This window comes from Octodon degus, unplaced genomic scaffold, assembly GCF_000260255.1.
Source record: "Octodon degus isolate 3935 unplaced genomic scaffold, OctDeg1.0 scaffold00008, whole genome shotgun sequence".
Classification (NCBI taxonomy): domain Eukaryota; kingdom Metazoa; phylum Chordata; class Mammalia; order Rodentia; family Octodontidae; genus Octodon; species Octodon degus.
In genome coordinates this window covers 7,695,617-7,711,419 of record NW_004524584.1, presented here as the reverse complement: position 1 = coordinate 7,711,419, position 15,803 = coordinate 7,695,617, and the positions used below count along the sequence as shown (strand labels likewise).

General features: G+C 41.1%; 1 protein-coding gene across 1 annotated transcript; it reads left to right on the top strand.

Moving 5' to 3' along the window:
- Positions 1 to 2,627: 2,627 nt before the first annotated feature.
- Srprb (SRP receptor beta subunit) lies at positions 2,628 to 14,021 on the top strand. The gene is made up of 7 exons (XM_004625008.2): positions 2,628 to 2,822; positions 3,403 to 3,497; positions 4,838 to 4,915; positions 7,292 to 7,374; positions 9,809 to 9,945; positions 11,187 to 11,241; positions 13,671 to 14,021. Exons 1-7 carry the CDS (start codon positions 2,669 to 2,671, stop codon positions 13,882 to 13,884), a joined length of 816 nt encoding a protein of 271 aa, XP_004625065.1. The 5' UTR covers positions 2,628 to 2,668; the 3' UTR covers positions 13,885 to 14,021.
- The last annotated feature ends 1,782 nt before the right edge of the window (positions 14,022 to 15,803 follow it).

Here is a 15,803-nt window from a genome sequence, read left to right as displayed (position 1 = left end):
CTCTTCTGCTTAACTTGCCATACATATTGTGTGTGTGTGTGTGTGTGTGTTTTAGAGAAGGGTCTACAGGGTGTTCAGGGTCTCAGTACTAGGTCAGACTCATAGTGCTCTGCCTGTTTACGGCCTCCCAAGAGCTGGGATTATAGTCATGTGCCACCATGTCCAGTTCAATTGCCATCTCAGTGCACCCTGGGGGCAGGGCTGGCACAGCAGGCCTGGGGATTGAACCCCAGCCCCTGCGCCTGCTTGCAGGAGTTTAATCCGCTGAGCTACTTGGCTGGCCCATCGATTTGTATTCTGTATGGTTTAACTTCCGAGGATCTCTTAAATGTGTGCCCTCCTTTCCACATTTTCTCTTGTTTCTGTATTATACTTCGAGCATCGCCCCTGCATACTACAAAAAAACTCAGCTGGTCTCCCTGCCTGTTTCTTCTTTCTCTTAAGTCATAGCTCTCCCTAGATTTGTCAGTTACCTATGTCACCCTCAATTGAAACTTATATTCTGAATAAACTCCAGGCCCCTCAGCAGAGCACACAAAGTTCCTTCAGGTCTGATTCCTTGCCAACCTTGCCAGCTTTATTTTTGTCACTGTTGCTTGCATGACTGTTCTAATGAATTTTTATAGATTTTTCACTGATCATTCAAATCCCAAAGCCAAACTAACACCAGAGTGCTTTATATTTCCTCCATGGTCTGGTTTTCCAAGCTGTGCCTAAATCACATCTTAATCTTCCTTGACCTCTTTGTTTCACTTCCTACCTGATGAAATGCGTCTCAACCTACTGTTTGCCACACTAGTGAGGGACAGACAGTCTTACTTAATTCCCCTCTCTGTCCCTGATCACTCTGTGTCTTGAGGACTTGTGTTGCAATGTGGAACCATGTGTAATGAACTTCTAGTCTTTTGAGGACACTGACTGTGCATGCTGTCACCCAGTCATGCCAATAAATTAAATCACAGGTACCTTTTAAAACAGCGACACCTGCTTTATACAGCAACTTCAAAGAAATAGCTTGTAGGCTGGGGACTTCTGACCCAGTTAAAGTGTTTTAATTGGGCTACCAGCCTTCAAACATTTTTCAGTTATCCACCAAAATTTAAAAAAGTGGAAAATGTCCCATAAAAATTTCCCTGTATGGGACCAACAAGATAACTCAGCAGACTAAGCACCTGCCTAGGCAAGTGCAGGAATGGGATTTGATCCCCAGCACCACATGCTGTATGACCCTGCCCCCGGCGCGCAAGCTGGCCACAGAGTCCGGGTTTGGTGGTGCATGCCTGTAATCCCAGCGCTGGGGAGGCTGAAAACAGGAGGATCACTATAAGTCTGAGCTGTGTACTAAGACCCTGTACCAAATACATTAAAAAAAAAAAAAAAATCCCTGTATGGCTTCTCTTGAAAAATGGTACAGTTGATCACTTAGGTGTTACAATACACATGGCTGACTAGAATCTGCCTCCTTTTGTCAAGACTAACCTCTGAAGTTTTAAAATTAAAAAAAAAAATCATCTTTTATTTATTTATTTGGTACAGGGCCTCACTGCCCAGCCCCTCCCCTTCAGTTTTATTTGTTTATTGAGACAAGGTGGTCTCATTTAGTTCAGGCTGGCCTTTGAGTCACCTGTGTAGCACGGGCTGTTCTTAAACTCAGGGGATGTTCCTGCTTCAGTCTCCCCAGTGCTGAGATTGCAGACATAAGCCACCATGCCAGTCTCCTGGGTGTTTCTTTTAAGGCAGTCATTTTGAGTTTGCAGCCCTAGGTGTGCCATTAGGAACAGCAAATTACCATGTTTCCTGCGTCTTACACCCACTTTCTTGTGTGTGGCGCATCCTATTCCTGCTCAGGCTAATCTCTCCTTCAGGAAGAACTCTGTTGGTCTCCAGCAGCTTTTCACTGAGTTCATGATTGGCTCAGCACGCCTTGTGCACACTCACATCACGTGGCACTTCTTGCTGTCACGTCCCTTGCCATGTTACATTCAGTTTAAACGTTTGTAGGGATGCTAGAGTTCCTCACAAATTAATTTCACATAGAGATCCACTGGAAACGCCTGATGGAAATTTCGAGAGCCACTTCTTTATTTCACATCATTGTTCTCTCAACAGCCAAAAAGAAGCCGGCAAACCAGGTTTGGTGCCGCTTGCCTTTAACCTCAACACTCTTGTAGAAGATGCAAATTCGAGCTGATTTAGGCTATTTGGCTGATTAGTTAAACTGCCTCAATTTTTTTTTTTTTTTTTTTTTTTTTTTCTTTCTTTCTTTCTTTCTTTGTTTTTTTTTTTCTTTTTCAATTTTTTTTTTTTTTTTTTTTAAGCGTTGGGCTTGTAGCTCAATGTCAGGCCTAGGTCCAACCTCCAGTGCTGCAAAAAAGAGGTGAGGGGCAGGGAGGGAGAGGATGGAAGTGAAAGACTGAAGAAGGCAGGAGGGGAACAAATGGCAGATATCAAAGAATGAGAGCGTCTCTCGTAATAATTCTGCCCTGGTTTCAGAGGCGCGCGATGCATCCTAGAACTACAATTCCCATCAGGCACTTGGGGACCCTTGCGGCTCCAACAAGGGAACACAGTTAAGGGACTACCACTCCCGTGATGCTCCACCTCCCGCGCCTGCGCAGAACCTAGGGCCACGTCGCTTTTGCGGCACCGGAGACCACGCACCTCATCCATGGCTACCGTGGACTCCCGGCGAGTAGGGGATGGCGGCGGGGCAGGCGGCACTTTCCAGCCCTACCTCGACTCTTTGAGACAAGAGCTACAGCAGAGTGACCCGACGCTGTTGTCAGTAGCGCTGGCGGTCGCCGCGGTGCTGCTGACGCTGGGTAGGGGAGCGTTCCGGGTGGTGCCGCTGCGGGGCGGGCGGGATCCGGGCTTCAGCTGTGCTTCTGCAGGCCCGGGTGGACACCGGGGACAGCTGGACTGTGAGCTTTACCCGGTCCGCACTTCGCGCTCTTGGGAAGCGGCGGCGGCCGCGCTGCATTCAAGGGGACATCCCGGGCGACTCTAGGAGCAACGTCCGGGTCCCGGGGACGCGGATTACCCTTGTAGCTCACTGCCTTCCGTGCCTGAACCACGGCGCCTCCCCTTCCGTCCTTCTTACTGCCGGGGTTCACGTGGGTTTTACACCAGCTTTAGGCTTTCTGTGTTTGCGAGGTGGGCGCTGCGGGCACATCCGACTCAGGGTATCCACGTTCTGGGTTTGGGGTACAGAAAAAGGAGACGGGGAAGTGGGGCGTGGACAGTGGCTGGCACACCAGAGGATTCCTGGCGACGACAGCAAGGGTTATAACGGTGGTAATCAAGAAGTAAATCGGGTGTATGTGGTGTTTTGTCGTACGGTGGCTGTTAGTACCATTGATTATCATAATTTTACTGTCTTTTTTTTTTTTTTTTTATCTTTAGTGGTATGGAAATTTATCTGGAGCCGAAAAAGCAGTCAAAGAGCAGTTCTTCTTGTGGGTCTTTGTGACTCCGGGAAAACACTGCTGTTTGTCAGGGTAGGTGCTTGGATTTACACAGAAAACATGACATCCCAGTATTCATGTGATCTGATGGCTTTTTTGGTGAAAGAAATTTATGCCAACAAATTTGGGAGTTAATTCTTGACTTGCCTGTGAGGTGAAGAGACTCCTTCAAAACCTATGAACCAAATTTTATTTTTCTTTTTGCCGTGCATTTAGGCTTTCTCACAAGAATTTTAAGTATTTTGTGGCTAAGAGTGACAGAACAATTGGAGACATAGATGCCAGAGACATACATACGGTTTATAATTTTTTAGGTAATAAACGCTTCTGAGAACTTAAGAGTTTTTGGGGAAATATTTTAAGACTTTGCAGTTTTTCAGATTTTGGAATATTTCCTTAGATTTTTCTGGTTTAGCATCCATGATCCAAACTCTGAAATATGCCAAAATATGAAACTTTAAAAAACAATATATATTGCTTTTCATTGTAAAATATGTTATAACTTCTGAATAGCCTTTTCAGAATGCTGTTTGTAACCGTAGCCAAACTGTGATTGCAGTCAAACTATGATTTGACAAAACCAGTTGCGTCCCAGTTTAGAGATGCTTCTTCAGTAAATTTATTGTCATTACATCTCGTAGTGGCATGAATATTGGTTGATAGTTTCGTGTTTACAAATAAAGTGAAAGATGACATAATGAAGATGGATGTCAAACTTTATCTATGCAGTAACTTCTTTGGGGAATCAGATAATAGTAGGATACATATAGCACAAGAAAGCTTGACCTGCATTATTAACTTTCATCACTTTAAAAAATGTAAACAGTCCCCAAAACAGTAAATGAAAGCCCGAGTCAGCTTTTGCTGATGTGCTGTAATACTCCCAGCTTGGTTTCAATAAGTTAACAGCTCAGTAATTTTGTCAGTTTTATTTTTTTATTTTAGGCTGCCTCTTCTTTATTTTTAATGTATTCCGTATTTTTGAGCATATGTTTTACTATGGAGGACAGAACGAGGTTTTCTGGTTTTTAATCTTCCTTTGGAGTAGAGATACTATTTTTCTAAGCACTAAAGAAATATAATTGTAAGTCATTTTTGATGGCTAAGAATGCTTACAGAGGTCCCTAAATTTAGCCACTAACCATGGTTTGGAAAGAATAGTTTTTCTTTTCTATGAGAGGAGATGAATGAAGTTTGCAGTTAATCATATTTTTCCACAGACAAAAATCCCCAGCATGATCCTTTCCTCTACTGTAAGCAGCATTTATTTATTTGACTTTATAGTTGGGAGAATTAGAACATTATTACTCAAATTAGATTTGCTCTTACTGTAATATGCTTACTGTAATATCTCTTCCTTGTGCTTTCTACAGCTGTTAACGGGCCATTACAGAGACACGCAGACTTCTATTACTGACAGCTCTGCAGTGTACAGAGTCAACAATAACAGGGTAAGGTCCTGGAGCGTTGGACTCTTGACGTTCCCACTTAGCAAGAACATTCCTAGAATGAATTGCTGAGGTTTGAGGCACCATTAGCAGCTTTATCTTTGTGAACGTACTCTGTATGACAAATTCTACTCTTGATGATACATGCAACAGGTTTAATTATGTGTACTTCTTTGTTATAATTTATGTACAACAGCATTTCATATTTTATTCTTTAATCTTTTATTTATTTGGTACAGGGTCTCACTATGCAGCTTGGACTTATAGTGATCCTCCTGTCTCAGCCTCCCCAGTGTTGGGATTACAGTTTTGTGCCACCATGCCTGGTTTCAGTGGCTGGCATAGCATGTGGTACTGGGGATTGAGCCTGTGTCCTGTACTTGCCAGGCAGGTGCTTAGACTGCTGAGCTAACTCCCCAGCTTTATCACATTTTATTCTTACATTTTGTCTTTTCAATTTTACTATAAGTTCTTCAGAATCAGCATTAAGCTTTCTTTTATGTTTTCAATAGATAATGCGTATAGGACAAAAATTTTGACAAAAGTAATCTTTTCTTGAGTCTGCCATTTAGTCTTTTCCTTAAAAGTATTGTTAATTTTTTGTGTATAATTTTCCAGATGGTCTATGCCTATACAGATATATCATATCCTTTAATTTTTCTTTGTTAACACACTGTTCTGCCTATTTTTAAAAAATCTAACAGTGTGGCTGCTACATCTTGGCTTTTTTCCCCCCCGTATTTGAATATAATACTATCTAGTTGATTTATGAACTATCTGGTATTCCATTATGTGGCTCTACCATGGAATTAAGTTTTTATTTAGAGGCCCATTAATATTTAGTTTTGTTTGCTTAGTTTGTATTACTTGCTTTTACAGTGTCACAATTGGTGATACAAAATACATTTTAATACATTTCAAAAATACTGTAAAGTATTGTAAACCCTCCCCCCTCAGCTTTCTATGTATCTCTGTAGCTCCAGAATATAGACAGTGACCACCAATCCAGTGATAGTGGTCTATGAGTTTTGGTGAGTAAATGGAGTGAGCGCTAGTAAGGGATTGGAGGGGTGCAAGGACAGATAGAAGGATTAATTCAGTGTAACCTGAAAGACCTTTTCCTCTTTTTCTTGGGCTTTCCCTTTCTGGTGCCTCCAGAGTTAAATATAAGCAAAGATAAAGCAACATCCACTGAAATGTCTTAGGGGCTTTTTTTAGTCTTTAATTTTAGTTTTCAATGATGGTACTTTTTTCTGGCCCATGCTTTTTTTTTTTTTAATACTATTGGGAGCTGAACTCAGGACCTTGTGCTTGCCTGGCAGGCATTTGTGCCACTGAGCTATCACCCCGGCCTCAGACTTTTTTAAATTTCCAGGGATTTGGATTTTGCAGCTTCCCATTTGAGAGACCATTAATTTTGGGAGTACTGGAAGCAGATTTTTTTAACATGGGTATTCCAGGGTATACATTAGGCCTGTACCTACAGTACAGTAGGCATTGGTCATGTGTGACTGTTACACACTTGAAATAGGACATTTCCAACTGGACGGGTGCTGTACATGTAAAGTACCCACCAGATTTTGAAGATATGATATGAAAAAAAGGACATTAAATGTTGTCTTTTTTTATTACATGTTAGTAATGTTTTAGATATACTGGGTTGAGATTCATTTCACTTAATTTTACTTTTTAAATATGTATACTAGGAAATCTAACATTATATAAGTGGCTTCTAGTATGTTGTCATTGAGTAGACAGAACTTTGCTCCCTTCACCACTCCCTCTCTCGCCTTACTTCTGTGTATGTCCTCTGATTTGTTCATACTGCAGGGTGCAGTGCTGCTTTGGAAATGGAGCAGTCAGTGCCAGCGGGGTGTCTCCAGACTCCTATCATTGTGTATTTTTAAAGGCATTTGCATTTGTCTATAAAGAATTGCCTATGGTGCCTGAAGGGCCATAATCCAGTTGTGATTATATCAGATTGGTACATGATACTGGTTTCCTTCTGCTGAACCAAGATCATGGTTGGCTGTAAGGTAAACTGGAAATGAAGAGTGCTTGCTGGGTCTGATACATGTACCAGAGTCCTGTCTGAGTCGCTTCATTTAATGCAGCCACACATACATGGATCATGAAGTCAAGAATAAAGGCCTGGGGCTGGGGAGATAGCTCAGCAATCTAAGCGCCTGTCTGGCTAGCTCAACAGCCTGGGTTTGATCCCCAGTAGTGTATGCTGGGCTGGCCCCTGGGGCGTGCTGGCTCCTGAAACCCATGCCGTCCCAGGGATTGAACCTCTGGCTCTTAGTGCTTTAATCTGCTGAGCTTTTTGGCCGGCCCTGGACTGAAATATTAGTTACTTATTTTTGCTACCTTCCTCAGGGTAATAGTTTGACCTTGATTGACCTCCCTGGGCATGAAAGCTTGAGGCTTCAGTTCCTAGAGCGGTTTAAGTCTTCGGCAAGGTAAGTGGAAAGGAAGTGAAATGTGCTTGCTAAGTCTGTATGAACTATGTTGAGTTCACACGTAATGGGGGATTCTGGAGTCACGATGATGTTACCCAGTAGAATGAACATGGACCTTCCGAGGCAGCCATTTCTGGGCTGTAAGCCCATCTTTGCTAGGATTGTACGAGATAATGCTTAAGGAACATTTTCCAGAGTGTTCAGGAAGGGTTACTTATTATTGTTAATTTCACATTTACCCTAGAAATTAATTTAGTGATGTATAGGATTATTGCAATCTTAGAAAAGAACTTCAAAGCTTCTGTGGAGCCTTGAAGCAATTAAACAGTACAGTTAAGTCTTTTCTTACATTACCTAAAATAAATACCTCAAGAAAGACGGAGCAATATTTTCATATTTTAATATCTGCCATTGTATTATTGACTCTTAAGTTCTTTCCTAAAATTCCTGTGCTATAATTTTAAATGTTCTCTTCAACGTGGAGGAGGACTGAGGAGGGAAATTTGTATACCACGTCAGTTATCTGAAGTCACATTTTAACATCTCTGAATTTAGAAGGCATCTTCTAGTTGATGATGTGAGAGATAATTGGCAGTGTTTTCCCTCTTGTGGTGGTGCCTCAAATAATAGATTTTTAAAAATTGATAGCATCTTAGATCTGATGGAATGAGCTAATTGGATCTTTCCTTTTTGATGAACATGTGTAGATTTAGTTTTTATTTTCCTTTTGCTTCCTTCCCCACAAGATGGTGGTGATGAGCAATTTGTCACAGATAAAAATTGGACTTCTTCTTTTTTACAGCTATCAACTGTGACAGATGTAGGGCTGGTAAATTTTGCCATGTGTATGTTAATTTCCTATTATAGTTTATTAAAATTTCCTCTTGTCAATTCTAAATATTTTGCCATTTGGATTTTAATTACTCTCTGAAGTATATTAGGGAAATAGAATGTTGGATATATGAAGACGAGCTTAGTTGAAAGACTTCTTAATCACAATAAATGTACTGTGAAAAGACATTTTCTATCTTGATATATGGCATTTTATGTCTACCTTCTGGTTTAATCAAGTTTCCTTGGTCTTTGTGGCATCCCTTACTGGTTTGAAAGTGTTATTTCTGTGCTTTCCTGGTTCTCTACTTCTTGTAAGCACTGCACACCAGTGTAAAATAAATCCAGGTTTCCTTTTCTTGAGCTTGCAACACTCCTTGATCATCACATTTTATTTATGCTCGCTTTTAGTCCCAGCAATTGCTAGTTGTTTCCTTGGACTTACCGGCATATTTGGGATTTCTCTGCTCTTTCTTGAAATTCTTCTTTCTACTCTTCTTAGGTTATTTTTCTCTTAGTATATCTTTTAGAAATATGTCCAGAGAGGGTAACAAGTAGTAAATTTTCTTACCCCTTTTTTCATCTGAAACTATCTTTCCTGTATTTGGCTCTCATTTTTGAATGCCAGCTTAGCTCAGTGTCAAGTGTGGACCAGCAGTTGTGCCTGTGGCCACATGGAGGGCAGACTCCTGACTTCATGCATCTGCTGTTACAGGGGAGCATGCTGTTTCCAGTCGAATTGTCATTTGTGTATTTATTGCCAGTCTAACCATCATAGGTCATCCTGGTCCTACCATCTGTCCAGGGGAGGCTTCAGCTTTGTGACATGTGGCATTCAAGTGTGCTGTCCCAGAGCAAAGATTCACCTCTCCAATTCTGGGAAATTCTCCCTACCATCTCTTCAGATGATGCTGTTTCTAAGAGATAATACTGTTTTTGCATTTTCAGTTTCCAAATCTTAGAAATTTGTTGACTTTATTGAACTTTATCATCTGTCCTTGCCTCGTCTACCGTATTTTCTGGATTTTGATTTCTTCCTTCTGTTTAGGTACAGTAGTCTTCATACCACAGAAGCATAAGCTAAATAAGCCAATGTGTCACATCATGGAGCTGCCTTAGTTGTCCCTGCTTTCCCCAACTCTCACGTACCTGATATCTTGACTTCTCCAAGGTGTGCGCCACTAGTTTGGACTCGAACATACCATTTTTCAGAGAGCCTGCTCCAGTTTTTGTCTAGCTAAAATTTAACTTCATGGTTGTATCTTCTTTTAAATCTTCTTTGACCTCATTTCATTAAAGTTACCTTATTTTTTCCTGTTATTGTGTGGACATAGTTTTGTCTTGGCAGCTATCATACAGGTTTCTATGATTTCTGTATCTTAAAGGGCAGATATCATTTATTGGTGGCTTTTCAGCCTCAGTTGTTGATTTATAGTAATACTTGAAAATTCTTTGCTAAAAGCAGCTTTGTGTTGTGTGAAGACACATACATAAACCTTGGATCATGTTTGTTGCGTATAATTCACCAGGATTGAACTTCAAGACATTAAGGATAGTTTTTCACTGTTACATGTTCCTGTCCCTTTTTTTTCTCTCCCTCCAGAGCTTTTGTGTTTGTTGTGGACAGTGCATCATTCCAGCGAGAGGTGAAAGACGTGGCCGAGTTTCTGTATCAAGTCCTCCTAGACAGTATGGGTCTGAAGAACACACCATCATTCTTAATAGCCTGCAACAAGCAAGGTGCCAGCATGTTTCCTGGCAGTCACAGTGGGGGGATTGCTACGAAGAGTTAGTTAGCACCTACTTGTCATTATTGAGGATGGACTTAGTTCATTATAGAATGATAATTTGAAGGATTTTCTGAAAATATTTTTGTTCCTACCTTTTCACTAGTCTTAAGGATTCACGAGAAATTGCTACAGCACTTTTTATTTATTTTTTTTTAAAGTTTATAAATTATTTTACTTTTCAAAATTGAGTTTGCCAGGGACTAGGAAGATAGCTCAGTGGCATAAGCGCCTGCCTAGCAAGCGCAATATTGTTAGTTCAATCTCTGGGACTAAAAGAAAAAAAAAAAAAAGGAAGAGTGGACAGTAGATCATATCAGATACACAGTTGGGGAGTAAAAGGATGGAGTCTCTCCTTGCACACAAGTTTACCATTCAGCAAATTTCAACAAGGGGAGTTTGATGGCCTTTAACCTGATTACCACTGAGAAGTTGTAAGTCCTACCCAATTAAATGGGTTCCAGTTCTATTACCAGTAAGCGAAATAGACTAGTTTCTTGTCTCTTTCATATCTAAATTTCTGATTCTGTGAAAAGCTCACATCATTTATAAGAATTGATCAGATAATTATACCTAATCAGGAATACTACTTGTTACTATCATTAGGAACTTGCTGTTTTTCTTACTTAGTATAAGAAGGTAGTTAATGTTTATTGGGTCTGGGCTTTTTGCAGATGAGGCTTATTTCTTAGCAGTGGTATACTTGACCATGTCGTGTCCTCTCAGTTATCAGCTGGAGGCATGCTGCGGTTACTTTAAAAGCACAGGCAGGGTATGGTCTATTGGAGTCAAAGTTCGTATTACAGTCACAGCTAGAAGTAGGTTTCTTTACTGGGTTATATATACATTTTTGAATTGAAAGGTGTGTAGGGCATGGACAACCTGCTTAAAGATATGAGCACAAGTTTATAAGCATTATTTTGGGAAAACTTGTATGTTCAAATAAAAATTTAATGTAGAAAGAAATACTGATAAAAACTGTTTTTGAAAAGGAATAGGAAGAAACTTGTTTGTTTAAATCATAATGTTGGAGGGCTGGGTACCAGGGGATCAAACAGGACCTTGTTCTTGTCAGGCAGGCTCTGTGCTGCTGAGCTGAATAGTAAACTATAATAATAGTAATTTTCTCTCTGTACAAGCAGTCTTGCAATAACTTACTTCAGTTTAAATTAAAACATTTTTCTTTCTTTATAGATATCACAATGGCAAAATCAGCAAAGTTAATTCAGCAGCAACTTGAGAAAGAACTGTAAGTATGAGTGGAGACCCTTTGGATAAATATGTTTTAACACTCAGACTCTAAGCATGATATTTGTATTTCTTTTGTTGTATATGAGTATCACAATCATAGTCTGAAAACTAGTGTGAAATATACTTATTAAATAATTAAAAGAGTTAATGGCATTATAACAAGCATTAATAGATATTTCAATATTTAATATTTTAACTTGCAGATATTTTAAAATTTCATGGAAAGCTTTATTGAAACCATTGGCTCAATTTATTTGACCACTGTTAAATGATTTATAATTGGAAGGTTTTAGAAATTAGATTGAAAACATTATTTCTATGAATACAACTGTGCATCACTCTAATGAATGTGAAATGTTTAATGATGCATAGAAAAATAATTACATAAAAATAAAATCCCAAGATCAAGAAAAACGTTAAAGAATTTTAAAACCATTACAAATTATTATTGTGAGAATAAGAAAAGAACACTTGGGAAGATATAAAAATCTGTGATATTCTTATATAGCTTCTTATATTACATTAAAGCTATTTGATAGTTTTTTTTTTTTTTTTTTCCCCCTGTATTCAGGACAGGGTCCACAGGGTCTCCCTATGTAGATCGGGCTCTGTAGTGCTCCTCCTGTTTTCAGTCTCCCAAGTGCTGGGATTACATTGCGCACCACCATGCCCAGTCTCAATCGCCATCTCAACGGGGCCGGCATGGCACACCAGGGATTGAGCCCTGGCCGCTGCGTTGTGCCTAAGCAGGTGCTTTAGTCCACTGAGCTATCAGGCCGGCCCTTGATAGTATTGCTTATCCTCCTTTATTTTATTTTATTTTTTAATAATTTTATTGAGAAACAAATAGCAATGAGATAGTTTCAAAACCAATTAGTAGGACAGTTTCAGTATTTAATACATTGCATATTGTTGTCTTCATAGTGGTTATTCATAGTACAAGCTGCAGACATGATATATTGTCCAAACACTATTAGTACAATTTTTTTTTCTCATTGAATTAAGAGAAAGTAGCTGTATATCTATCCTATTTTGTATATACAGATACAAAATGGTCCTTCATTCCTGCTTTATTTTTTTACAAATTGTAAGTTGAACTGTAAGGTATTGAATTTTAAGGCATCCAACATGTCCTTTATGCCATTTTGATAAGAACTAGTCAAAAACTTGAGTGTAGACAGAAGAAATCATTGGCATTATAAAAAAGCAAATTATCTTTTCATACTACTTTTGTGTAAGGATTTTTTTTTCCCTAAAGCAAAGGATCCAATGAAGAAGATAGTATACACATTCAGCTTTTATTTATTTTTGTATTTTTTTTAGGGAAGGGTCTACAGGGTGTTCAGGGTCCACTACTAGATCAGACTCATAGTGATCCACCTATTTACACCCTCCCAAGAGCTAGGATTACAGGCAAGTGCCACCAATCCCAGTCTCAATTGCCCTCTCAGTGTGCCAGGGCCGGCATGCAGGCCCAGGAATCAAACCCCTGGCTCTTGTGCCTGTTTGCAGGCACTTTAATCCACTGAGCTATTTGGCTAGCCCTTCTCAGCTTTTAAAACATTTCCCCTGATCCTTTAACACCTGATGGTGTATCTGGTACTGCCAGGCTTGTGCTCTGAGGGGATTGTGGTGCAGCTTCTGAGCTCAGCATAGTCTGGTAGGATCTAGTTGACTTGGGCCAGGGGAAGATTTCCACCCAGGCCTGCAAGCTAAGTAGTTTGACATTTTGAAAGACAGGTTAGAAAAAGCAGCAGCAAACATGCAAGGGACCTAGTGTGGCCCAGAAAGCTGAAGATCCTGTATTTCCAGTTCTTTAGAGAACAGTTCTCAAGGTTCCTGTCCCTTCCAACATTGTCTGTGTGTTACCTTCTCCTAAAGCTCCTGCTTGAGACCTTGTACATCACTTGCTATTAGGCAGACAGCATGGGAGTGCTTTATTTTGTAGAAAAACCCATTCTACTCTGCTCCTTGGGAACAGAAAGGGTCAGCAGGCTTGATGCTTATGCATTTGTATGAAGGCCAGCAGGGGGCAGAAGGCAACATGAACTGGGAAAGTTGCCGTGGTACAGTGTGGAGAAGAATAATTATGCCAAATTAGGTAAGAGTCTGAAGCTTGTGGATTTGTAAGCAGCATATCCAAATGAACTAAAGGTAAAAATATACAATCCATTTTTTCAGAAATTTAATTTTTTTAACACAGCTATATATTTTAAAATGGCATCATTCATGGGGCCCTGGGCTCAATGTGGCTTGTGTCCACTGCTGCCCTGTTGTCCTGTGGCTAAGGTTGGACCCACATCTGGTTATGTACATGCTTACTCAGTAACTTTATTTGCATAATTGACTGTTTTATGATTAGGAACTAATGTGATTTAATTGCTGGATAAAATTTGCTTCCTGACTTGTTTTCCTTCTGTCCCACAGCAACACCTTACGAGTTACCCGCTCTGCTGCGCCCAGCACACTGGACAGTTCCAGCACTGTCCCTGCTCATCTAGGAAAGAAAGGCAAAGAGTTTGAATTCTCACAGCTGCCCGTCAAAGTGGAGTTCCTCGAGTGCAGTGCCAAGGGTGGGAGAGGGGATGGAGGTTCTGCCGACGTCCAGGACCTGGAGAAATGGCTGGCTAAAATTGCCTGAGGGGCAGGTCCCGAGCACAGGCCGTAGCTGCGCGTGACTGGCAGTACTGGAAAATGTGTAGTAGTCTGGAGTTGATAAAGGGTACAAAATTTAGTTAGGAGTGTTCCCTTGTTCTAGAAACAAATGACTGTTCATACTGGCTTGGCAGTTTTAAGTTCCTGTCATTGTTCCCTTTTAAACATTCATTTTGATGCGACTCTCGGATTGTGTCCTTTAGCCTGTGCTTGATTTAAGGTCAAGGTCTTTGTGACATAACAAGCAGACTCCACATAGAGGATACTGTTGAGACATGTGTTTATCATCTAAAAAGTTTTCTTATCCTTGGCTTTGTGCTTTGGTCTCTTTGCTGGAAATAAACCATCTGTTTATGGAGGTAGTTGATCTCCAGTTACCCCTTCCGTTCCGGGGCAATATATTGTCTAATAAGTGAATTCTTAGGTTTATAGATAATTTTCCCAATTGTGAAAACCGGTATAAAAGAACATGGCGGAGTTGGCAGGGGTGGTTGATCCGCTCACTGTCTTGTCCGTGCTGCAGCCTCAGCGGCATGTCTAAAGGCTGGATGGGAGCCCTTGGTGGTGTGGGATTCCTGGCTGATAGGAACATACATACTAAATCCCCACGACTCGTGGCTGGTGGTTCGCTGCGGGGTGTGGGAGCGCTGAATATGCCTTGGTGTCTGTGGATGGCCTAGGGCTTGTGGCATTCCATTTGCTGCCCAGTCAGCTTGTTTTGTACCCTGAACTAGAATGCTGTGGAACAAAAAATGTAAAAAGGGTTTTTGTAGATTCTGGGGTTCTGTATTCATGCTTTTGAAAAAGTGATGTTCTCTCTTAAATATCTGGCTTTTTTTATTGCCTTTGTAAGTGGTTAATACTTTGCTTGATAAATAAAAAAGGCTTTTGGTTTTTGAGACAGGATCTCAGCGTGCATCTCAGGCCGGCCTCAAATTTGTGTCGATTATCCTGCGTCAGCCTTCAAAGTGCCACCACGCCTGGCTTAGAGTGTGTGCTAGTGTTCACCACAGTGTCATGTTCACAGCCAGATCTTGGGAACCTCAGAAGTATTTCTTTAGCCTGGCAAAGGCCAAGGCCAGTGAGCAGCTGTGTCAGCTTCTTGCCAGTGAGATCCTCGCTCCCGTGGCAGTGTGAAGGCCTGTTCTCCACAACACTGCACTTGTGGAAGGACTGCTTGTCCTGCAGCAGCTTTGTTCTGGCCCAGGAAGCGTCTACTCAGGCTTTCACCCCTGTGCCTGCTCTCTCACAGTTTATACAGAAAAGAAGGCTTACTGGGCAAGGACATTATTTCCTCTCTTTTCTAGTTAGAAATAACCTCTTTGAGGTAGCAGGTTGGAGGGGGTTCTAGAATCTTTAGACCCTTCAGTAGAGATGTAGCTGGTAATCTAAAGAAGAATAAGATTTCCAGCATCCACAGGCCAGAGTGATGTGTGTCTGATCTTGGTATCTGAATCTTCTTGGGAAGTGACCCCAGAACTAGAGTAGTTATCAGGCTTCCTTCTAGCTGAGAACTGGGGCCTCAGGAATGTTGCTTCAGTGGTGTGGGGGGTGGCTGGGTGATGTCATCTGAAAGGTGACAATGCTTCCCCTTAAGTTCTTGCCTTTCAGTGCTATCTAGAAATCAGAACAAGCAATCCAGCTGCATCCAGCCTTCATAAGCCTGGCTGTGGCAAGTGAGAATGGGAATGACACCAGGGTCCTCCTTCTGCCTGGTCTCCCCTCCCCCAGCCTTTGCGCAGCTGACATTCCAGGAGTGTGAGTGGATGTAATCTCTTTAGTGTGTCCCACCTTACCGTTCAGAGTTGGTGGAGGCCCAGGTGGGCAGAGGATGCAAAGCGTTGTGCTACCCAGACACCAGAGAGGGTCTGTGCAGCACACATACGAAGAAACTTTTTGAACAAC

Excerpts from the sequence above, each read along its gene's own strand:
- Srprb (XM_004625008.2), top strand. The coding sequence starts at position 2,669 with ATGGCTACCGTGGACTCCCGGCGAGTAGGGGATGGCGGCGGGGCAGGC. Across the intron at positions 3,498-4,837 it reads AAACACTGCTGTTTGTCAGG|CTGTTAACGGGCCATTACAG; the intron begins GTAGGTGCTTGG and ends TGCTTTCTACAG. Across the intron at positions 9,946-11,186 it reads AATAGCCTGCAACAAGCAAG|ATATCACAATGGCAAAATCA; the intron begins GTGCCAGCATGT and ends CTTTCTTTATAG.